This window comes from Ictidomys tridecemlineatus, chromosome 11 (assembly GCF_052094955.1).
Source record: "Ictidomys tridecemlineatus isolate mIctTri1 chromosome 11, mIctTri1.hap1, whole genome shotgun sequence".
In the NCBI taxonomy this organism is placed as follows: domain Eukaryota; kingdom Metazoa; phylum Chordata; class Mammalia; order Rodentia; family Sciuridae; genus Ictidomys; species Ictidomys tridecemlineatus.
The window spans coordinates 587,686-609,689 of NC_135487.1; the positions used below are offsets into that span (position 1 = coordinate 587,686).

The window sequence follows — 22,004 nt, forward strand, 5'->3', positions numbered from 1 at the left end:
CCCTGGCGCCCCGCCCCTGCCCCGTCGGTCCCGCCCTTGGAACGCCGGGCTCCTGGCAGCCCCGCCCGCCCCGTGCCTCCCAGGCCCAGGGTCACCCAGGCTTGAAGTGGGCCTCCTAGGCCCTGTGCCGCTAGGTCTCCTTGGTGCTGCGCTGGCCTGTCCTGCAACTGGCTGAGCTTGGCTGCTGACCCTCCTTCCTCCTGCCTTGACTGTGCTTGATCTGGCAGGGCCAGCACCGGAGTGGAAGGAGGAGTGGACACCCAAGCACAGCCCGAGTCTGGGCCAGAGCCTGGAGTCCTGAGCCAGGTATGCTCTGCTGTCTCACAGGAGGGAGAATCTTCCGTGGAGTACCTCCTTCTGAGGCCTGACATGGCCAGTGGACCCTGCCACCCCCTCCCATCTGGCCAGGAAGCACATCTAGGGTCTGGGGGCGGGGAGGGGGGGCAGTCAATGCTGGTCAGCCCTAGTGGGGGCAACAAGGGGCCTGAGTCTGTCACTCTTTGGTCTTCTGGACAGAAATCCTGCAAAATGCTACAGCGTCCATGTCACTCAGAGGCAACAACCGGCTTCTGATGCCAAGGGCACTGGGCAGGCACCAGAGACACTACCCCTCCATTTGCTCCTGATGGCTGGCCCTGGGTTGGGATGGCAGGGGGCCAGGCTGGCTTTGTGCCCAGCAAGTCACTCTCTTGAGGAAAAGAGCTAGCAGGTGGTAGGTGGGGTGTAGGAGCATCTCAGGGCTGGAAGTGATCTTCTCCCTTGGAGGGTGGATCAGAACCCAGAAAGCAGAATCCAGGGTTCTCAGACAAGTGGAACCCAACTCACAAGCTGGGCCTCATTGTGGCCCCTGGAGGGGGAGTGAGGAGTACCGGTGAGCCGGGCCTCGACATATTTGCTAAATCCTTGTTTGAGGCCAGGGTCCTGGGACTTTGGAGGTCCCAGGAGGACTAAGGGGCCTGCCCTGGATTTTGGAGTCCCTCCTCCCTGTACCACTGGGAGCCTGGGTCAGTCCCATCTCCAATCCTGTGCCCCCAGCACCCTGTGCTGCCTGCTGTTGTCCCTGTGAACCAGGTTTGGGCATCTCCCTGTGTTTGGGCAGATTCCCACCATCCAGGAGGTCCCCGCCCAGCAGGCTGCTGCTTCATAAATGTGCACGCACGCAGGTGTGTAGGGGCTACTTCCCAGAGCTCTATCCTGTCCACTGGGCTGGTCATCCATACTGCAGTGGCGTGGTTGGCTCCTGGAGTTTATTGACAGGCTTGTGGGGGTGGCTTTCCTAGGGGCCTCTGAAGTCTGGGCAGGCTCTGGTGAGTGTGGGTCTCTGGCCAGGAGCAGTGTGAGCTGACCAAGACTTATCCCTGGTTCTGAGGGCTCAGGGAGAGGGGTGCTCTTGGGCCTTGGGCTTGTTGAGTCCTGTGCAGCAGGAAGTGGCTGTGGATTGGCGAACCCTGGTCGTGGGGCCATTCAGGAGGCTGACTATTTGAACCTGCCCAGCAGGGGATGCCCAGGTCCCGGCCCCTGGGGTGTTGGGCCAGGCCGACAGCCTCTGAGGGCTTTAGGGGTGGATGGGAGAATGCGAGGGGCTCATGGAGCTGCTCCTTGGTCTCAGGGGCCAGTCACCACATTGGCTACAAAGATGACCTTGTAGGTCTCCTTCACGTCCCCTTTGAGCTGCAACAGGGCTGATACCATGAGAGGATGGTCCGGCTAGAACAGGAGGGAATAGGAAGGAGGGGGCTCTCAGCTGGTCTCAGCCAAGACAGGCAGAGGCCCCTCTTTCCTGCCGTTCTGCCTGTCTTGCCCCGACACCCTCCCAGCTGGAGCTCCCTCCGGCACCTACATCAAAGTCAGTAGGGGGCACCCAGGAGATGCTGATGGTCTTGGTCTGTCCGCGCTCCACCATGCCCTTGGAAGGCTCGATGGAGAAGCCCTTGTGCTGCAGCCACGGGACACTGTCCAGGCTGAACTCCACCATCTGCAGGGCGTCGGCATAGCTAGAGGGTCAAGGCCAGGAGAGGCCAGGGCTGCCCAGGGCAGGGAAGGCCAGGGGTGCCATCACCTTCTTTGGAGATGGTTGGGTGGTCCTGATGCAGCCCACCTGCAGCTCCCGGGTGGCGGGTGGGGCCGGTGTGTCTGCGTCAAACTGGACGTAGTCCAGGGTCAGCAGGATGGGTTTCAGCTCCTCCACGTCTGGAGAGGGAGGGCCTAGCTGGGACCACTCTGGTGGGTCCCAGGGCAGTAAGGGCAGTTGCCGAGGGTCAGGCAGAGGGCTGGAGGGCGGCTGGTTGGCAGAGCCAGTCCTGCCTGGCTCTGCAGGTGATGAGCAGGGAATCCCTGCCCTCCTCTGCGGGGCCTGGGTGTGCCCACTTGCCGGCTCCTCCCGGAGGTGGCTGTGACCTCCTCTCCCCTCCCCAGGCCAGGCTCACCCTCTCTGTGCTCTGGGTCGAGGGCAGACGTCACAGCGAGAGACTCCACGGGCACGTCCAGGGGGTCCCCGCCCTCCACAAACATCATGTGCTCCCGGGCGGCACCCTGCAGGAGGATCTGGTGGGAGATTTTCTGGGGACGAGAAGCATAGTTGTCTGTCCCTCTAGTTCCAAGGCAGGGCCTAAAGCTGGCCCAGACTGGAGCCCCCTAGGACCAGTGGTGCTGGACTGTCCACCTGATGACCCCCCATGTGGTGCCCTTGGCCTGGGACGTGGGAGGCACAGGGGAGGGTTAGGGAGGGGCAGGTGCCTGGAGGAGGGGGCGCTGTCCCCTGGAGCACCTTTCCGAAGAGCACCACTTGGAGCCGGTCAGAGAAGTAGAGGCTCTCGTGGTCCGGGCTGAAGGTCACAGTGAAGTCCTGCGCCTTCCCTGGCTCCATGACACCTTCCACTGGGACCACACTGAATACGCTCTGGCCACTGTGGTTCTGTGGGCCTGCGGGTCGGGCACTGGATGTCCCCAGTCCTGCTGCTGGAACTCCACCTGCAGCCTCAGCACCTCCCCACCCGACTCCCGCTCTGGCCCTGTGCCTCTGCACACCAGTCCCCCCCACTTCCTGAGCCCCCAGCCCAGCCGCCCGTCCTGCCCACAGCCCCCGCACTCCTGAAGCTCCAGGCTCCCCTTCAGGTGCAGCCCACCCGGCACCGTCCTCACAGCCCCAGCAGCTCACCAACCAAGTCCGTCCTCTGGGTGGGTGAGGCCAGGAACTGAGGCAGCTGCTGTCGGGCCAGGGCCCTGGTGCTGGAGAGGCTCTCCAGCCGCAGGGAGAACTTGATGGGGAGCGAGGAGTCGTTCTGCAGCTGCCGGGAGGGCCTGGTGTCACTAACTGGCCCGCACCTGGGCTGTCCTCTCCCTGTAGTCAGTGCCTGTCATCTGGTGGCCTGCAGCGGCACTCCACTGGGGACCAGGTAGCTACACCTCCCAGTTCCACTTGGCTGTGTCTCCAACCAGTGCTTTTGGCTTTGGTTAGCTCCTCCATCCCACCTTAGCTCTTGCCCAAGTCGGTGGCCGACTTTCCTGTCCAGCCCTGTGACCGGCTCGGTGCTGCCCTCAGTCCTGAAGGCAGAGCTCCTCTCTAACTGTCTCTCGCCCGCCCTCACTGCCCCCGAGAGCCCTTCTGAACAGGACCTCCACCCTGGCTCCGCTCCGGATCCCACCTGAGCAGCCTGGGAGGCAGAGCTCCTCTCAAGCTGCTTGAGCCCCAGACTGGGGCACCCCTCAGAGGGGCAGCAGGAGTCGGGACCTCCCTCAGGCACGGGGGCCCACAGGACGGGGGGGCCTCTTCCTGGAGGTCTGATAGACTTCCTGCCCCTCAGTACAAAGCAGGAGGGTGGTGGCCGAGGGCTCCAAGCGGAGGCCCCGAGGCAGAGGGCGCAGGAAGGGACCACCTCAGCTTTTGCGGAAGCCAGGGCCCCAGGTCCCCTGCTCGAGAGGGCAGCAGCTGGGGATAGCCTGAGCCTCTCTGGCTCCCCAGCCAGCTGGGCCTTCTAAAAGCCGGGCTGACCCCTGGCAGGACTGTTCACCTTGAAACTCGAGGAGATGGACTCTCTGGCCAGCACATAGCCCATGCTGAGCACATTGCCTTCAATGGAGCAGGAGACCATGGACGCCACGCCCAGGCCCGTGAGGGTGAGCGTGAGGGTGCCTTTCTTGCTGATGATGTCCAGTGTCTCATGAGCCTAAGGAGACCACGTCCCTTAGCCAGGAGCAGCCTCCTGTCTGCCAGGCACGTGGTGAGCCCTAGTTCTGGCTGTGAGCAGCGGCCTGGTGGCCTGCCCCTGCAGAACAGCCCTGAGACCCTCGCCCCCCCTGACGTGCCAGCCAGGGCATGAGGAGGGTCTGCTGCTCAGACGGCTGCATCAGTCCGGGCCTGAGGGCGCCGTGGTGACCACAGTGCCCAGAGCCCAGGGCTGCAGCCGGGGACTCCCAAGGCCACACCTGCTTCCCAGGACCCTGGCTCTGAGGGTCTGGGGGCTGGCGCTCACCAGCAGGCTTTCGCGGGGTGAGAAGGACAGCATCAGCACCTGGGTCTCGCCTGAGCACAGCTTGCTGAAGGGGTTCAGCAGAGCGAAGGGGCCGCTGGGGTTCAGCACCGAGAACTCCACCTGAGGCCCACGTCAAGGAGGGAGGCCCCACGGCTCCGGCCTGGCCCAGCCCCACCCAGACCTGCTCCCGCCCCGGGGCCGCCTGCGCCAGGTGTGGGCCAGGATACGGCCAGGTCCTCGGGGCAGATGTTCTGGAGGGAGATCTTCTTTATGCCACGGTGTCCTGAAACGGCAGGGAGAGTCCTGTCAGTCCTGGCCCAAGGAGCGGCTGTCCCCCGGGTGGAGCATGGCTGGTGGGGGCTGGGTAGGTCTGGGTCCCTGGGCTGGGGAAGGAGGGCTGCTGATGTCAGGGTCAGTCGGGACTCACCTACAGCAATGTCGCCAAAGTTGAAGGTGGTCTTGCCTTTGTTAGACGTCACCACGATAGACGGAACCACGGCTGGACACCACAGCTCCAGGTACAGGGTGTTGTGGGGGCTGGGTAGGCAAGGGCACGCTGGAGGCACAGCAGGGCCGCCAGGCCCACCCGGGCTCCAGGTCTGCTCAGGAGTTGAGGAGGGACAGCAAGTTTGCAGCTAACCCTGCCCCTTCCTGGCTCAGTGTCCCACACCTGAAACTTAGGGGCTCTGATCCCTTCCTGTCCTTGACGTCACCACTGGCCACGACACATGGGACCACAAACTTGTCAAACTTCGCCTGGAAAGTCCGGACCAGGGCAGACTGAGCCACCTGGTACTCATGGGAACTGGAACGAGAGGGACAAAGTGTGCTGTGGCCCCTGCTCACGGCCCACCTGGGCCACAGGTCCCTGCTGGGCTGAGCCCCCTGAGCTCCACGAAAGGGGTCCCCAAGGACCCGCTTCCTAGGACCCTGGGCTCAAGTGGCCTCTCCAGGGGGGACTACAGGGGTCAGGGTCCTGGGTGGTGGCTGCCCTCTGCTCTGCGATGAGCGGGTCCCCCCCTCCTCCGGCCGGGGAGCTCCTCCCTGCTCCAGCCCCTGGAGTCAGCCTAGGGAGGGGACCTCTTCAGAGGGTGACCAGGCCCAAGAACGGCAGCCGGTGCCCAGGAGGGAGCCCCTGGATGGGTGCTGGGAGCCCGCAGGCCTTGACCTCCAGCGCGAGTCTCAGGCAGCTGTGCGGCGGCGGCCTGTGGGGAAGCCCACTGGGGCCCACCTCTCCCGGCCCACCTGACCCTGAGCTCCTGCTTCTCCTGCTGGGGGGCGTGGGAGGTGACAGCCTGCAGCATCCGTTCCCGGGTCCGCGGTCGGAGCACAGAGAGGGACTGTCTCCACAGCTCCTTCTTCTGGCTGAATGTATCCTTTCGGAACTGCGAGGGGGCAGCTGGCTGTGGGGCTGTTCAGGCGCTCTGCCCTGTGTCTGCAGACCCCACACTGCCCCTGAGGCTCCCCCAGGGCCCGTCTCGCAGGCCCAGCTGACTGCTGAGGGGCAGGCCCCACCAGTTCAGCTCTGGAGCAGACAGGACCCAGGAACTGCCTCCAGGAGAGGCCAAGGGCAGGGTTTGGGGGTCAAGCCATGAGCCCCAGTGCAGAGACCCCAGACTGCCCACTGACTCACGTCTGCAATGGGGAAATTGAGGCAAAGAGGGACAGGGAGTCTGTGGAGCCTCTCTGAGCCTCTCCACCTGCAGAAAGCCTATGCTCCCTAGGTGTGCACCACAGAAAACACATGGCCAGTCAGGAGCGGCCACACAGCTCTCCAGGGTCAGTGCAGTGTGCCCGGCCGTCTGTGGGGCACGTCTCCCTGAGGCAGCTCCTGTGCCTTCCCCTGGTGGTGGAGGGAGGCTGCCCTTGCACTTATCCCAGTCCTGCCCACGTCGAAGGCCTGGCCACCCTCTGGGGTGGCCCAACTCCCACTGCCCGGTGCTGCTTTCAGGAGGAGGGAGGGGTCTTCAAGAAGACCTTCTGCCCTCTTGAGACAGTGCCGGAGTCTGCCCTGCGCTCCTGCACCACCCCCCTCCCCCATGCCCACCTTGCCCCTCCCTGGGGGCTCCACGCACCAGTTTGTTCTGAATTTCTTTGTTGAGGATCTGGAGAGCTTCCTCGTGGATTACCTCATGGGACAGCACAGGCCGGAAGGCCACCTGGACCAGGCATCTCTGCAGGGAGACACTGGGACTGCCACCCTGCTCCAGGAGCCCAGGGGGCACCGGTGGCCCTTGCTGGTGCACTGCCCTCCTCAGCTCCCTGCTCCTTCCCTTGGCCCTGGGTACTCCTAACAGCTCCCCACTTTGAGATTTCAGCCTAGACGTGCCCCTTCCAGGAAGGCCCCACCACCACCGCCCCAAAGAAAAGGGGGTGGGCTGCAGCACAGGATACCCAGCCTTCCACCATGTGGGTGGGCACTGAGGGCAGGGTCCCGAGTGGCCAGGACCTCACCCACTGTCCCTGAGGCTCGAGTGAGAAGGAAACTTCCTTTCCAGCCCGAGTGCCCGGGCGAGTTCTGTTCCCTGTGTGCACCAGCCTTTCCCCTCTGGGCTCTGTCAGCCCGCCTGCAGCGGGTCCCAGGAGAAGTCTTCCTCAGGACAGTGTCCAGCTCACTCTCCACCCCACCCACCTGCTCGGCACAGGATGGGACAGAGGGAGAGAGGAGGAGGGAGGGAGAGGAGGAGGGAGGGAGAGGGAGAGACAGCTACACCTGCAGCACCCACTCGGACACCCTGATCTAAGTAGCATTTCTGTTTAGTGAGCAGCATGTTACATGCCTGTATCCACTGAGAGAAGCCCTGCTGGGTCCAGGCAGAGCACCTGGGCTCCTGGACAGGCCCTCCTGAGCCTCCCCGTGCCCATCCACTGTGAGGTCTCGTTCAGTGGTCTGAGGTCTGCCCACCCTTCTTGAGCCCCCCGACATGTGCCTGCTGGGGCAGCTGCCGGGGGTGCTCCCTGCCTGCCGGTCAGGTGGCCGAGGGCAGGTGGGCGAGGGCACGTGGCCCAACCCCCCCTCGGTGGCTGTGTAGGCTTCCCCAGCCCTGCTGGGGCTAAGTCCCTGTGTGCCAGGGCGGGTCTCACCAGGCACCCCAGCCCGCAGGGCGGCCTCCGCCTCCAGCCCACTGCACTGGGCCCTGCTCACCTTTCCTGGCAACACGGTCCCCACCAAGGGTGAGATGGTGATGGGCAAGTCCGAGGGCAACAGAAACTCAAAAGACGTGGCCCCCCCGGCGGGAGCCTCCTCTGAGCTGACCCGGGCCCCCGAGCGGGGCAGGGAGCTCCCACCCGGGTGGGGGTTGATGACATGCAGCCTGGCCACGGAGGTGTCGTACAGGGAGGTGGCCGCAAACTTGATCTGGTAGTGGGACAGCTCCAGAGGCGGGCGGACTCCCACAGCTCGGCAGGACAGCTTGAAGCACCTGCAAGTCACCGGTGTGAGCAGTGCCCAGCCACAGCAGGGCCTCCACGTGCCAGGAGGGTGGCCCGGACCTGCTCCTGCAGTCGCCACAGTGGCCTGCTACCCTGTGGATACACGGGAAACACCCTGCCTCCCTGTGCACGGCTTTGGTAGATGGCTAAAACAAGCCGAGGGGATTGTAAAGGAGGCGATCTGTGGCTCGTTATTTTAAATATTTATTCACATTTAAAATTAAAACTGATAAATCTCTAAATAGAGGCAGGGAGTCCTGCATACCACAATGATTCCTGCCACCTTCTGTTAAAGAACAAGAACAGAAATTCTCATTTTTGGGGGGTGCACTAGAGACTGAACCCAGGGGTGCTCTGTCACAGAGCCACACCTCCTGGCCCTTTTTATTTTATTTTTTATTCTGATACAATGATATTGCTAAGTTTCTGAGGCTCTCCCTAAGTTGCTGAGGCTGGCCTCAAACTTGGAATCTTCCTGCCTCAGCCTCCCGAGTCTCTGAGGTTACAGAGGTAGACCGCCATGCCCCGTGAGGTGCCCCTCTTTGACCACGGGAGAGTTCACGTCCGTGTTTTCTTTGTGCTTCTGTGGCCACAGCACGTTCCCCATCAGCATTTACCTACTTGTTTATTTGAACCTGGGGGTGCCTTACCGCTGAGCTCCACCCCCAGCCTGGCCACTTTGGAGGTGGGGTCCTGCTAAGGTGTGAGAACGGCCTTGAACTTGCAATCCTCTTGCCTCCGTCTTCTGAGGCCCGGGGATTACAGGTGCCGCCTCCACGCCTGGCTTCCCCCGTAGCTTTTATCCCGTGGTGTGTGGGGGGTGCTGGGGTTTGAACCTGGGGCCCAGTGCCTGCCAGGCAGGTGTTCCCAGCCCCGGATGCGTTCCTTTTTATGCTTTAAAGGGTGGTACTGATTATCTTGTCATCTTGTTCCATAATGAAAATGTGTTGCTGAAACATTCCAATAATCTGTGACACAGGCTCTAAATATTAAAAAATATCGCTCTGGGTGGACATAGTCACATGATTATTAGTATTCAACTAATTGAAAAATAGGAGTGTGTCAAGCGTGTGAAAGTCGCACATGGGCTCTCGGCTGCCCCCCGTGGGGGCCGGGCGGCAGGCTCACCTGTTCACCTCCGACTTGCAGACCAGCTCGAAGCTGTACTCCCTGGCCTTGGTGGGCTGGAAGATCACGTCCAGCTGCAGAGCCTCCAGGGGCAGGACTGTCCCAAAGCCATCGTTGGGCTGGACGTCCACAAACTGGGAAATGGAAGACACCAAGTCCACAGTGAAGACGGTGCAGGTCAGCAGTGTGTGGGCGTGTGGACCCACGTGCAGGGCAGGTGTGAGGCACACGGCTGTGAGACGGGGTCGCAGGTGAGTGTGCCTGAGATCCTGTGTGTGTGTGCACGCCACAGATGTGAGCAAATGTGTGTGAGAGTGGATGTGGGGGCAGCCCGGGAAGGGAAAGTTCTGGAAGGCAGGGATGGGTGAGGGTCCGGAGCTCCATGGGTGCCCCCCGCCAGGAGAGGGAGAGAGCTGGGGAGATGAGGACCAGGGAGGGCGGCAGGGACCAGGAGAGGGACAGTGGGCAGGGCGGCAGGGACCAGGAGAGGGTCGGCTGGGCAGGGAGGCAGGGCCCGGGAGAGGGACGGCTGGGCAGGGCGGCAGGGCCCGGGAGAGGGACGGCTGGGCAGGGCGGCAGGGCCCGGGAGAGGGACGGCTGGGCAGGGCGGCAGGGCCCGGGAGAGGGACGGCTGGGCAGGGCGGCAGGGCCCGGGAGAGGGACGGCTGGGCAGGGCGGCAGGGCCCGGGAGAGGGACGGCTGGGCAGGGCGGCAGGGCCCGGGAGAGGGACGGCTGGGCAGGGCGGCAGGGCCCGGGAGAGGGACGGCTGGGCAGGGCGGCAGGGCCCGGGAGAGGGACGGCTGGGCAGGGCGGCAGGGCCCGGGAGAGGGACGGCTGGGCAGGGCGGCAGGGCCCGGGAGAGGGACGGCTGGGCAGGGCGGCAGGGCCCGGGAGAGGGACGGCTGGGCAGGGCGGCAGGGCCCGGGAGAGGGACGGCTGGGCAGGGCGGCAGGGCCCGGGAGAGGGACGGCTGGGCAGGGCGGCAGGGACGGGGAGAGGGACAGTGGGCAGGGCGGCAGGGACCGGAGAGGGACGGCTGGGCAGGGCGGCAGGGCCCGGGAGAGGGACGGCTGGGCAGGGCGGCAGGGACCGGGAGAGGGACGGCTGGGCAGGGCGGCAGGGCCCGGGAGAGGGACGGCTGGGCAGGGCGGCAGGGCCCGGGAGAGGGACGGCTGGGCAGGACGGCAGGGCCCGGGAGAGGGACAGTGGGCAGGGCGGCAGGGCCCGGGAGAGGGACGGCTGGGCAGGGCGGCAGGGACCGGGAGAGGGACGGCTGGGCAGGGCGGCAGGGACCGGGAGAGGGACAGTGGGCATGGTGGCAGGGACCGGGAGAGGGACGGCTGGGCAGGGCGGCAGGGACCGGGAGAGGGACAGTGGGCATGGTGGCAGGGACCAGGAGAGGGACGGCTGGGCAGGGAGGCAGGGCCCAGGAGAGGGACAGTGGGCAGGGCGGCAGGGCCCGGGAGAGGGACGGCTGGGCAGGGCGGCAGGGACCGGGAGAGGGACAGTGGGCATGGTGGCAGGGACCAGGAGAGGGACGGCTGGGCAGGGAGGCAGGGCCCGGGAGAGGGACAGTGGGCAGGGAGGCAGGGCCGGGGAGAGGGACAGTGGGCAGGGAGGCAGGGACCAGGAGAGGGACGGCTGGGCAGGACGGCAGGGACCGGGAGAGGGACAGTGGGCATGGTGGCAGGGACCAGGAGAGGGACGGCTGGGCAGGGCGGCAGGACCCGGGAGAGGGTCGGCTGGGCAGGGTGGCAGGGACGGGGAGAGGGACAGTGGGCAGGGAGGCAGGGCCAGGGAGAGGGACAGTGGGCAGGGAGGCAGGGACCAGGAGAGGGACGGCTGGGCAGGACGGCAGGGACCGGGAGAGGGACAGTGGGCATGGTGGCAGGGACCAGGAGAGGGACGGCTGGGCAGGGAGGCAGGGCCCGGGAGAGGGACAGTGGGCAGGGCGGCAGGGCCCGGGAGAGGGTCGGCTGGGCAGGGTGGCAGGGACGGGGAGAGGGACAGTGGGCAGGGAGGCAGGGCTAGGGAGAGGGACAGTGGGCAGGGAGGCAGGGACCAGGAGAGGGACGGCTGGGCAGGACGGCAGGGCCTGGGAGAGGGACAGTGGGCAGGGCAGCAGGGCCCGGGAGAGGGACGGCGGGGCAGGGCGGCAGGGCCCGGGAGAGGGACGGCTGGGCAGGGTGGCAGGGCCCGGGAGAGGGACAGTGGGCAGGGCCCAGGAGAGGGACAGTGGGCAGGGCGGCAGGGCCCGGGAGAGGGACAGTGGGCAGGGCCCGGGAGAGGGACGGCGGGGCAGGGCGGCAGGGCCCGGGAGAGGGACGGCTGGGCAGGGCGGCAGGGCCGGGGAGAGGGACAGTGGGCAGGGCGGCAGGGCCCGGGAGAGGGACGGCTGGGCAGGGCGGCAGGGCCTGGGAGAGGGACGGCTGGGCAGGGCGGCAGGGCCCGGGAGAGGGTCGGCTGGGCAGGGCGGCAGGGCCCGGGAGAGGGACAGTGGGCAGGGCGGCAGGGCCCGGGAGAGGGACGGCTGGGCAGGGCGGCAGGGCCCGGGAGAGGGACGGCTGGGCAGGGAGGCAGGGACCAGGAGAGGGACAGTGGGCATGGTGGCAGGGACCAGGAGAGGGACGGCTGGGCAGGGAGGCAGGGCCCGGGAGAGGGACAGTGGGCAGGGCGGCAGGGACCGGGAGAGGGTCGGCTGGGCAGGGTGGCAGGGACGGGGAGAGGGACAGTGGGCAGGGAGGCAGGGCCGGGGAGAGGGACAGTGGGCAGGGAGGCAGGGCCAGGGAGAGGGACAGTGGGCAGGGCGGCAGGGACCAGGAGAGGGACGGCTGGGCAGGGCGGCAGGGCCCGGGAGAGGGACGGCTGGGCAGGGCGGCAGGGCCCGGGAGAGGGACAGTGGGCAGGGAGGCAGGGCCCGGGAGAGGGACGGCGGGGCAGGGCGGCAGGGCCAGGGAGAGGGACAGTGGGCAGGGCGGCAGGGACCGGGAGAGGGTCGGGCAGGGTGTGCAGGCAGGAGGTGGCTGGTGCCTGGGAGCCGCGTCTGGGGCTGAGCTCAGCGGGCACCTTGGGGAGTCCCATGAACCCAAACTCCTGGGGCAGGAGCGAGTGGTTGTAGAGAGTGATCTCGGCCCTGATGGCCTCGTAGATGGTGCAGTGGCCAAAGTCCAGCTCCGAGGGGCTGAGCTCCAGGTCAGAGGTGGTGACGATGGCCTGCACGGTGAAGCCCACTGGCTTTATCTGTGGCACAAAGGGTGGGTAAGTGTCCCCGAGCACCGTCCCCCTCGCCTGCTGTGCAGGTGCCGGGTGGCAGGAGGCAGAGCTGCCCGGCAGGCCACAGAAGGCGAGGATGGGCGCTGCAGCCAGGCGCTGCCGCGGAGGCCTCACTGGGTTCAGGGCCTGGCCCCCTGAGCACTGCTCCATTCCCCGGGGGCCAGCGTCCCTCCCAGGAAGAGCCCTGTGCAGACCTGGTCGGCCACCCAGATGGTCATCGGAGCCTCCAGGACTCTGCTCTCCTTGTCAAAGTACTTGCCAGCATCCTCGGGGAGGGAGTGCCTGCAGGAGAGCGCACACCAACTCACCTCTCTTCCTTGTCGGGAGACGATGGGGAGGCTGGCCCAACTGGTGCTCTGACACCCTCAGAGCCACACCACAGGGGACCCAGGTGCGCAGCTTCTCCAGGAGGCCGAGCACACACACAGCTGGACTTAAATCAACAAGCAGGCTCAGCAGCTGTGTTCCAGGTGGACGGGAGTGCCCCCTAGCCAAGTCCTACACAGCCCCTTGCCAAGTCAGTGTAGAACAGGGTCTGCTCTGGCCGGGCGCGGTGGCACACCCCTGCACTCCCGAGGCTCGGGAGGCGGAGGCAGCAGGAAAGTCAGAGGCCAGCCTTGGTAGCTTAGCAAGACCCAGCCTCCAGGTAGGACTTGAGCTGTAGCTCAGTGGTCAAGTCTCCTTGGGTCCAATAAATAAAACAATAAAACGGTCTGCTCTCTGATTACAAAAGGAAATTCGAATCATTATAGGAATATTGGGGGGAAATACCAGAAGGAAAGAAAAAACCGCCCGTGGCCATGATGCCTGGCCCCCAGGCAAGTCCCACAGCTCTGCTTCCTCAGCCGGCCAGCACCCTGCTCCCGCCCAGCCGCTGGCCCACGGGTCCAGCCGACAGCCTGTGCCCAGACCCTGAGCCGGGCCCAGGGCTGAGGAGACCCACCGGGGCAGGAACTTGAGCTGCACTGAGTAGGACGACTGGGCCTGGATGTAGCCCATCTCGGGCAGCAGCTCCATGTGGCCTCGCAGCTCCCTGCACACCTCGAACTTCAGGCGCAGGGCCACCTTGGATCTAAGCAGGTCACAGGGCGCCCGTCAGGGTCCAGGCCTGACCCGGACGGGCCTGACGGCGAGGCGCTCACAGGAGCACCCCGTGCACCTTCTGCAGCTGCTTCTTACGAGTCACTTTCTCTGAGATGAAACCTGACGGGAAATTCTTAACAATCAAAATAACTGAAATGTGCCCCAGATTTGAGAGGCTGCAGTGCTTTTGGGGGAACCTCCTGCCAGGGGCACAGGGAACTGGAGGGGGCTGGGGCGCTGCCTCCCCCTGCCCAGGGCTCTGTCTGGGCACTCTGGAGGTTCTGGGTGGCAGGGCCCCCAGTCAGGACCGCCAGCGGAAGCCAGATGCTCTAACCCTGCTTGCCCTGGGGTCTGCCAGAGGCAGCCGTGGTGGGCAGCCTCCCTGTGGTGGCCACCCCCGTGACCCTGGGACCGCCCAGATGTCCAGGATCTCCTGCCTTGGTCATCCTAGGGGACCCCTGGCAAGGGCTACTGCGGGTCCACAGGTGCGGCGCTCCTGCTGGCCACCAGGGGGCTCACCGCGTGTAAATGGGCACGGAGTCCTGGTAGAGCCGGTCGTACATGCAGATCTTCAAGTCCACGTTGGGCTTGGGCACCCAGACTGGCACATCCAGGGCCACGCCTGTGGCTCTGAAATACAGCTGAATTTGGACATGTGACTCAATGGGAGTCCTCCCCGGCACAGCAGCCAGCGCTGGGAGAGCTCAGCAGGAGAATTCAGTGGGTCGGCTTCTTGTAACTCAAATTATAAATGTTGGAAGGTCAGTAATGACACCAGGCCACATTTCAGAGTTCTGAGGCATGTTTTCATGTCACTATACTTTAAAAAATATTTATTTATTTAGTTGTAGTTAGACACGATACTTTTGTTTGTTTGTTTTTATGTGACGCTGAGGATCGAACCCAGGGCCTCGCACGTGCCAGGCAAGTGCTGCACCACTGAGCCACCACCCCAGCCCCTTGTGTCACTAGACGTTAAAATGATTTTTATTAACAAAAATTTCAAACTTAAAACAATAGAATAGAGCCCGTAACAGGGGCACCACCTGTATCCAAGCCCACCTACCTGGGAGGCAGAGGCAGAAGGATTGCAAGTACAAGTTCTGCCTGTGCACCTGAGAACCTGTCTTAAAATCTGAAAAAGAACTGGGAGGTGGCTCAGTGACAGAGCACTTGCCAAGTGTGCACAGGCCCTGGGTTTCGTCCCCAGCATTGCAAAAAAGCAAAAACCCAATTTTCCCTTACACAATAATGCACTATACAGAAAAACGTAGAAATTTTACCCATTAGGTGTGAAGATTTTATCCCTGATACAAACTTGTAGGTACAGAAGAGCTCGGAATTCTTGCAGGGGCACTGGAGGAGTGGAGGCAATCATTTCCTCATCTGTCACTTTGTCCCCAGACTCTGACTCCCGAGATCTGGGGAGTCTGGGTAAGAAGAGTAGCTCAGTGCAAGAGCACCCCTGGGTTCAACCCCCAGGACAAAAAAAAAAAAAAAAAAGAGACAGAGGAATGGAAAAAGGGTTCTATGTGTGTGCTTGAGCATGTGTGTACATGTATGTGTGTGCTGGTGCACATGCATCATGTGCAAGCTACATGTGTGTGCCAGTGTGAATCAGCTTGGGTGCCAGCCGTCTGTGCCGCCAGCTCACGGTCCAAGGAGCAGGGTGGCTCACGTGGCTGTGGACGTGGGCCCTCCCAGCACTGGGGCTGTGTGGCCGCGTGGCAGCAGGGGTACTCACTGTTGGGCACTTGGGATTCTTGAACACGACCTTGAACTTGGTCTGGGCCTCCCCTGGGGTGACCGGGGTGAACAGGATGGGCACTCTGATGGAGCTAAAAGGGCCGATCTCCCCCTCCGTTATCTGCATGAAAGGGAGGTGCCCCGGGTCAGCAGGCCTCCTGGCCTGACCCTTACTGCAGCCACAGCACAGGAGGGCGGGGGCAGCACCATGTCTGTGGGGCCACGAGGTGACACACGGGCACTGGAGCCTGGCCTTTCCATGGGGTCCTTGCCGCGGGAGAAGGCAGCCTGCCCCTCCCCTCCTCCCCCTGGCTCCTGCCTTCACACTGCGCTCCATCCTGGAGGGTCTGCGGTCAGTGTCCTCTGATTCGCAAACCAGCCCCGTCCTCATGGGGGGCAGGGCACTGCCCTGGCTGAGACTGCAGGTTCCTGGAGGTTGAGTTGCAGCCTGCCTCCAAGCAGGTGGGAGGGCCCAGGGGTGGGGTGAGGAGGACGCAGCTGGGCTGGTGCCCGGTGGTGGTGGGGGGCGGGTCCCAGTCCAGCCTCTGGCAGCCGGGGTGTGAGCAGGGGGTGGGCTCACCTCCCCCAGCGTGATTTCTGCCTGCTCCTCGCTGGGAAGCATTCCCAAGCCCCCCGTGGCAGAGGTGCCCTCTTGTTCTGGAAGGCAAGAGGAGAGGAGCAACAATTCAGACATCAGTCACTGCCTGGAAAGAGTCAAAGACATCTGAGAGACCCCAGACGTGCGGGACCTCCCCCCCAGGAACTGTGAAGCCCCGAGGGAAGGCAGAGAACTAGAGCGGATGAGGAGCAGCACCACACTGTGCCACAGGCTGTCCATGGGCAGATTCAGCTCCGTGCCCGTTACTGATTCTAAAACTGATATGGAAATGCAAAGAACCTAAGCTATCCCGAGCAACTCTCCTGGAACACAACACAGGTTTCCCCAGCTCACCATGCGCCTTAAGTCCACAGCAGCCAGGGCGGCGTGCTGAGTGAGGGGCAGCTGGTCAGCTGAGCAGGGCAGCACCAGAAACGGCCGTGCCCACAGTACCCATGAGGCCCACGGGCAAAGCCAAGTCCTTTCAACACGCCTCCAGGAAGAGCAGCCACATACAGGGAAAACTGCACCTGCAGCCCTGCCCCACAGCTGGACCCCAGCCTGACCTCAGAGCTGTGTCCTGGTCCCCATGACTTTGGGACAAGGAGGTCACGTGCACACGCACACACACGTATGATCGATAAGTTTGGAAATCTTAGGTTTAAGCAGAGACGTCTTAGAGGTCGCACCGGGGCTACGAGAGCAAGTCCTAGGGACAGACTGGACGCAGCCAGAAGGCCCCAGAGGGAAGCAGGAGGGCAGCTTGGCTCTCATGCAGGGAAACAGGCTGGGGGACGAGTGACCCGGGAGGCCACCAGGAGTCCAGATGATCTGGACAACAGACCTGGCCAGACCTCCTCTGTGGGCCATACAGCGGACATCCTAGGGCCTGGACTGTGCCGTCCAGCAGGATTCTGGACTGTCCAGCCCAACACTGCCCCTGGTCACCGCTGAGCAGTGGAAACATGGCTTGTGTGAAGGAGGAATGGATTCTACTGTGGAGGAGGGGTGGATGTAAATGGCCCAGTGTGGCCAGTGACAGCCACGCGGGACAGCTCGGCCACCCGTGGTGGGGGGTCCTAGGCCAGCTCGGCCACTTTTAGAAAGTCCCTGGAAACAGCTCCTGAAAGCACAGAGGTGTGCCTCGACCTGGGGTCACAGAGGTGCGTGGGGAGTGTGGGGTGGTGCTGGCCACAGTGGCCCACCCCACGGGCTGCCCAGGGCACCCAGAGCAATGTCTGTGAAGAAACGCCCACATGGTGCCGCAGGACGTGCGCACGGGGCGCGGGTGGCCTCGCCGTCAGGAGGGCTGGAACAGGGAGCCCGCTCACTGCTGGCTTCCAGGGGCACCCAGAAAGCCCCAGAAAGAAGCAGGGAGTCAGCCGCAGTGCCGGGGAAGGGGGCAGCGGCTGCTGGGCGCGGGGCCGGGCCGGGCTGCCCTCTCCAGCTCAGCACCAGGACACCCACAAGTCGGCAGGGCCTCCCCGGGTGCTGGGTGCACTTCTGCAGTGGACACGGACAGGGACCCGGCCCGTGGTCAGGGCTCCCTGGCCCTCAGCGCACTGCCCAGCTCCTGGACGCCTCACGCTCCTTCAGGGCCCAGGATGGATTTGAACATATGAATGATTTCCTGTGGACTGTCACTCTCTTGGGGACTGTCACTCTCTTGGGGACTGTTGCTTAAAATGGAAGCCCTGGGTGCTACTCCACAGCTTCATGCTCTCGGGCCCTCGGTCTGTGGTCCACACAGAGCTGCCCTGCTGCACTGAGAGTTCAGAGTGGCCCTCCTGTCCCTGCCCTCGGCCTGTCCTGGGCAGCGTGGGAGCCGAGGCAGGGACGAGTGTGGGTGCCCTCACCCTCCATCTTGTCCGACTCTTTCTGGCTCTGGGTGTCCAGCGGGGAGGTCCCGTTGCCTTCCAGCTGTTGCTCGGACACACTGGTGAGACCCTTGTCGTCACAGGTGAACAGGCTGCTCTGGAAGGGAACGGAGCTTCACCTCTCCCCTCCATCCAGGCACCCCCGGTGGGGCCATGGGAAGCTGTGGCCGGGTCTGTGGCTCCTGTTCTGCACGTCTGGGTCTCAGGCACAGCAAGGGCTCTCCCCGGGGCAGCTCTGACCCCTCGCCTCCTTTATCTGGCCGGGACAGCCCCTCCTGTCCCCTGCAGGGACACCCCATCTCGGGTGCCACCTCTGAGCTGGGAGCCCAGCCCGACCTGCCCTGCCCGGCCACTGCTCCAGAGCAGGCTCTGCGCCGCCCGGCGGTCCATCTTCCTCCTCACCGGTGGCCCAGAACCCTGGTGCCCAGGGGGGCCCAGACGATCCGTCCCCTGCCTGCCCAGGGGCAGCTCTGCCCCCAGGCTCCCACCTCCTGCCCTCGAAGCCCCTGCTCTCCACCCTGCCCAGGCAGCAGCTGCCCTGTTGGTTCTGTCCTCCCCTGGGTGAGACCCCAGAGGGCAGGCAGGACTGAGGGTCGGAGCCCACTGCTTCCGGAGGACTGTTCCAGTCTTAGAGCTGAGTGAGCCAGGCCACCTGCTCCTCCACCGACCCTGCGCCCTGCTGTGGCCAGGGCTCCCTCCTGGGAGACGAGGCCCACCCCATGCTTCCTGGGCCACGCCCCCAGCCTGGGCTTTGGGGGGCCTCGGGGAGGGTGGCCCTGGTGCTCCTAGCTGCTGCCCTGAGCCCACGCCTGAGGGGGCACGCTGTGCTGTCCCCTCCCAGTCCCCGGCCGACTGGCGGGTCTCACAGCCACTTTCACACACACGGGGCCGTGTTCGGGTGGCCACGCTGCGGGTCAGAATCGGCAGCCCACTCACTATCTTCAGGAGGGGCAGGGACTCTTCGTCCGTCTCGTAGACCTCGGAGGCTGGGAGAATCTTGAAGCTCGTGCCGAGGCCCCCGGAGTTGGTCAGCGTGATGGTCCGGGATGTGGTCTCACCCACCACGTAGCTGCCAAAGCTGATGAGCTCCTTGTCCAGGGACACCTGCCAAAGGACCCACAGTAAGCCGCTCTGGGCTGGCAGCATGTCCAGCACCAGGGGCAGGCCCGGCAGAAGCCAGGGGACCACGGAGCCTACTGCAAAGTCGCCACCCGCCGGTCACCTGAAGCCCCCAGGGACCACGGGAGCCTGGCCTTTCTTCCCCCTCACGGGGAGCCTGCACCTGGCTCCAGGCAGGACAGAGGGCCACCATAGACCTTTGCACCAGCAGGGCACCGCATGACCCAGGGACACGCCCAGCCCAGAAGCTGCAGACCTGAGTGTGGCTCATGACAACCTGGGGCACCTGAGTCCAGTGTCAGGGAAAGTCAGACCTATAACTCCCTTACCCAGGGGCATGAGGTTGCTGGAGAGGAGACACGGGTGGCCGGCGGGGTCTGGACGCGGGCTGTCGGGGCTGGCCTGAGCTGCTCAGGACCCCGCCCTGTGGCACAGCTCTGGTCCCCCGCCCCTCTGGGCCTCCTCTCCCCAGGGACAGTCCTCCAGTCAGGAACCCCAGGAGACACCAGCCGACGGGGGGGGGCTTACGGAGCATTTCCTCGTGGAGCATTTCAGAGGGACGGAGAAGCTGCCCGTCTGAGCCAGGAACGAGATGCTTCCTTCCAGATCTTGATCTATCTGAACAACAGAGCCAGCCACGTAAACCCCTGTGACGTGAGCCACGGGCGGTGTCACTCTGTGGCGCCTGCCTGCCACCCACCAGGCCAGGCCCGGGGAGGAGCCCAGAGGTGTCTGGGGAGGGGCCACCAGGGCAGAGCCTGCAGGGACGTGCCAGGGGCCGGGGCTCCACGTGGCTGGCTCGTCCTTCTGCCTCCCAGGGTGGTGGGAGTATTTTTTTGGATAAAAATGGAAACAGCGCCCTGCGCGGCCCTTTGACTCACCATGGGCTTGAACGTGACCAGCACGTCACAGGACATCCCGGCTGACATGGGCCCAGGGGGGTCAAAGCTGCAAACACAATGGCCAGGGCACACGGTGGTCAGGCCTCCTGGTCTCTCCTCACCCAAGCTGCTGCCAGGCTGCCCCAGTTCCCAGTGGACAGGAGACGCTCAAGTCACAGTGCCATCTGTCCCCTGAGCGAGTCAGAGAGGCCAGTCCCCTGCACCACTCTCCAGTAACGGGTCACGGAGGGTGAGCAGGGCTCTGACTCCCTGAGGACCCGGGACCCACGGGGTCAAGATTTAAAGCCAACATGAGGAGGGGGACTGTGGGCACAAGCAGCCCAGAAAATAGCCGCAACTGAGGCAGGGGACTGTCTCTGCTGGCCGGGCCCTGGGTGAAGGAGAGTCCTTTAGGGGTTCCCAACACTAGGCCTCTCCTACAGACGTACGTGGGTTAGAAACGGCACAGACTGAAAGTTTAATGCAAGCGCCTGTCCCTGGCTGGCCGTGTCCCCCTGGCCAGCAGAAGGAGACTCCAGGCTGCTCTGATGGGGACGAAGCACCGTGTCACCAGGAGACACAGAATCACCAGCACAGAGCCCCCTGGTGAGGGGGTCAGGACAAGGAGCCAGGAGGTGTGGACAGCACGCGGCAGAACTGAAAGACGCAGGGACTCCACCCCCCCCACACACACCGAGGGCCGTGGGACCCCTCCCCAGCACGGCGGAGACACCAGTAGGAATAAACTGAAAACTAAACGTGAGAAGATGTCCAAGTGAGCAGGCCCCAGAGTCAGGCGCCAAGCCCAGCTCTTCTGGAAGAACTGGCCTGTCTCCTGCGGCTGGTCATGGGTGGGGCCCGGGGATGTGGACACCACAGGCCCCGGAGGCAGAGCTCGGGACCAGGACGTGGGGTGGCTGGCTGGCGGCACAGGGGCGTGGACTTAGAAGCAGGACCCGGAAGCCAGGCTTTCAGAGCAGCGGGTGGGTGGACAGGAGCCGCGTCCTCCGCCAGCAGAGAGGTCATTCAGGAGGGAGCAGCCTAGCGGCCTCCGCTGGACCCGGGCCATGCACATGCCCTCCAGAGACCACGTGGGCCAGCAGGAGCAGGCCGCAGGCACAGACAGAAAGCCTGACTGGAGACAGAGCCACCAAGACTCCAAGCCAGCGCCCCCCAGCCACCCTCTGCAGATGGCTAGATACAGGGAAGAGAGGAGGGGGGCTAACATTCTACAGCCCCTCCCACTCAGTCCCTGAAGAGAACAGAAGATCCCAGTGGGTCGGCCAGCACTGCCCACCAAGAGGGGCTGTCAGGGAGACTGGGATTCTTATGCCAGACGCCCTCTTCAGAAACGGCACGTCACACACACCACTCCTGGACTAGAAGTCTCTTTTTGTAGTACTGGGGATTACCACCAAGTCACGTTGCAGCCCTTTTTATTTTTTATTTTGAGGCAAGGCCAAATAAATAGCTGAGGCTGGCCTCTAACTTGTTTACGCTCCTCCTGCCTGAGCCTCCCCAGTCAGTGGGATCACAAGCCTCACCACGCCCAACTACACTGTGAATCTTAAAGCCATTCTGGGCCTTCAAACCTGCTCTCCAAACGGGGGGAGGTTGGGAAGGAAGCACAAGAGAGCCCAGCTGTGGTGAACCAAGGCCAGATGTGAGCAGCGGAGGAGCAGCACCCGTGTGCAGGAGCAGCACTTGAGGCTCAAGCCCCAAGTCAAGGCACAGGCAGGTCGGGGAGGTGGTCCCCGAGGGAGGTGGCTGTGCTCGCCCACGGAAAGGCTCTCTGGCTGCCGGGTGCCTGCCGGGTGCCTGCCAGGTGAGTGCCAGCATCCAGACCCGGGTGCAGGAGGATGGATGGCCTCCGAGCTGCCCAGGGACGGGGCTGGGGACTCACCTGACGTGGACGAAGTCCTGCAGGTCCTCGCTCACGCCCACCAGCGAGCAGTAGTTGATGGTGTAGGTGGCGTTCACCAGCGTGATCTTCTTCTTGTACGCTTTGCCAACCTCGAAGTCCTGGAGAGTCAGCAGTTGCTGACCCCGGGCCTCGGCGGCGGCCTCGAGTCGCCTGGGACCCTGCAGCTGCCCATCCTCAGGGCGGCTCCAGGGGTGGCCCGGGCCAGCCTTGGCAGATGTGGCTCCAGAGAAGCCGTGGGGAAGGACAGGAGGGAGGCTCAGGCTGGCCACCTTGGCCTCACCTGCTCCTTCACCTGCTGACATGGGCCAGCAGGCCACGGGGGCTGGACTCCTGGGGGCCTTCTCACGTGAAGCCAGAAGCTGCCAGGGCAGGGGCCTGGTGGCAACTGCCCAGTCACATCCCCTTCCCGAGAGGCCCGCCCTCGGCTCCTCGCGCCAGGGGCAGCCCTACGGGCCACACGTCTGCAGAGG

At 64.2% G+C, this 22,004-nt stretch overlaps 1 protein-coding gene and 1 long non-coding RNA gene across 5 annotated transcripts in view; one reads left to right on the top strand and one right to left on the bottom strand.

The window, feature by feature from the left end:
- The first annotated feature begins 48 nt into the window (after positions 1-48).
- On the top strand, positions 49-9,174 carry LOC144367824 (uncharacterized). Its single transcript, XR_013427318.1, has 2 exons — positions 49-306; positions 9,054-9,174. It is a non-coding gene; the product is annotated as an uncharacterized LOC144367824 (long non-coding RNA).
- Cfap74 (cilia and flagella associated protein 74) overlaps positions 1,230-22,004 on the bottom strand; it is a 43,148-nt gene continuing 22,373 nt past the window's right edge. For 2 of the 4 annotated variants that reach the window (XM_078025029.1, XM_078025031.1), the window contains exons 14-39: positions 21,514-21,632; positions 19,611-19,677; positions 19,258-19,347; positions 18,547-18,714; positions 17,590-17,707; positions 15,716-15,792; positions 15,134-15,256; positions 13,909-14,030; positions 13,250-13,378; positions 12,501-12,588; positions 12,100-12,273; positions 9,033-9,166; positions 7,618-7,894; positions 6,548-6,646; positions 5,718-5,857; positions 5,143-5,277; positions 4,900-5,009; positions 4,700-4,755; positions 4,473-4,592; positions 4,011-4,166; positions 3,158-3,287; positions 2,768-2,922; positions 2,427-2,559; positions 2,060-2,220; positions 1,841-1,975; positions 1,230-1,707 (exon numbers count right to left, since the gene is read on the bottom strand). In XM_078025029.1, the coding sequence (XP_077881155.1) occupies positions 1,606-1,707; positions 1,841-1,975; positions 2,060-2,220; positions 2,427-2,559; positions 2,768-2,922; positions 3,158-3,287; positions 4,011-4,166; positions 4,473-4,592; positions 4,700-4,755; positions 4,900-5,009; positions 5,143-5,277; positions 5,718-5,857; positions 6,548-6,646; positions 7,618-7,894; positions 9,033-9,166; positions 12,100-12,273; positions 12,501-12,588; positions 13,250-13,378; positions 13,909-14,030; positions 15,134-15,256; positions 15,716-15,792; positions 17,590-17,707; positions 18,547-18,714; positions 19,258-19,347; positions 19,611-19,677; positions 21,514-21,632 (3,318 nt within the window). In that variant the 3' untranslated portion in view covers positions 1,230-1,605. Of the gene's footprint in view, positions 1,708-1,840; positions 2,221-2,426; positions 2,560-2,767; positions 2,923-3,157; positions 3,288-4,010; positions 4,167-4,472; positions 4,593-4,699; positions 4,756-4,899; positions 5,010-5,142; positions 5,278-5,717; positions 5,858-6,547; positions 6,647-7,617; positions 7,895-9,032; positions 9,167-12,099; positions 12,274-12,500; positions 12,589-13,249; positions 13,379-13,908; positions 14,031-15,133; positions 15,257-15,715; positions 15,793-17,589; positions 17,708-18,546; positions 18,715-19,257; positions 19,348-19,610; positions 19,678-21,513; positions 21,633-22,004 lie in introns of those variants that run through there. The other 2 variants (XM_078025030.1, XM_078025032.1) reach the window with 2 other exon arrangements.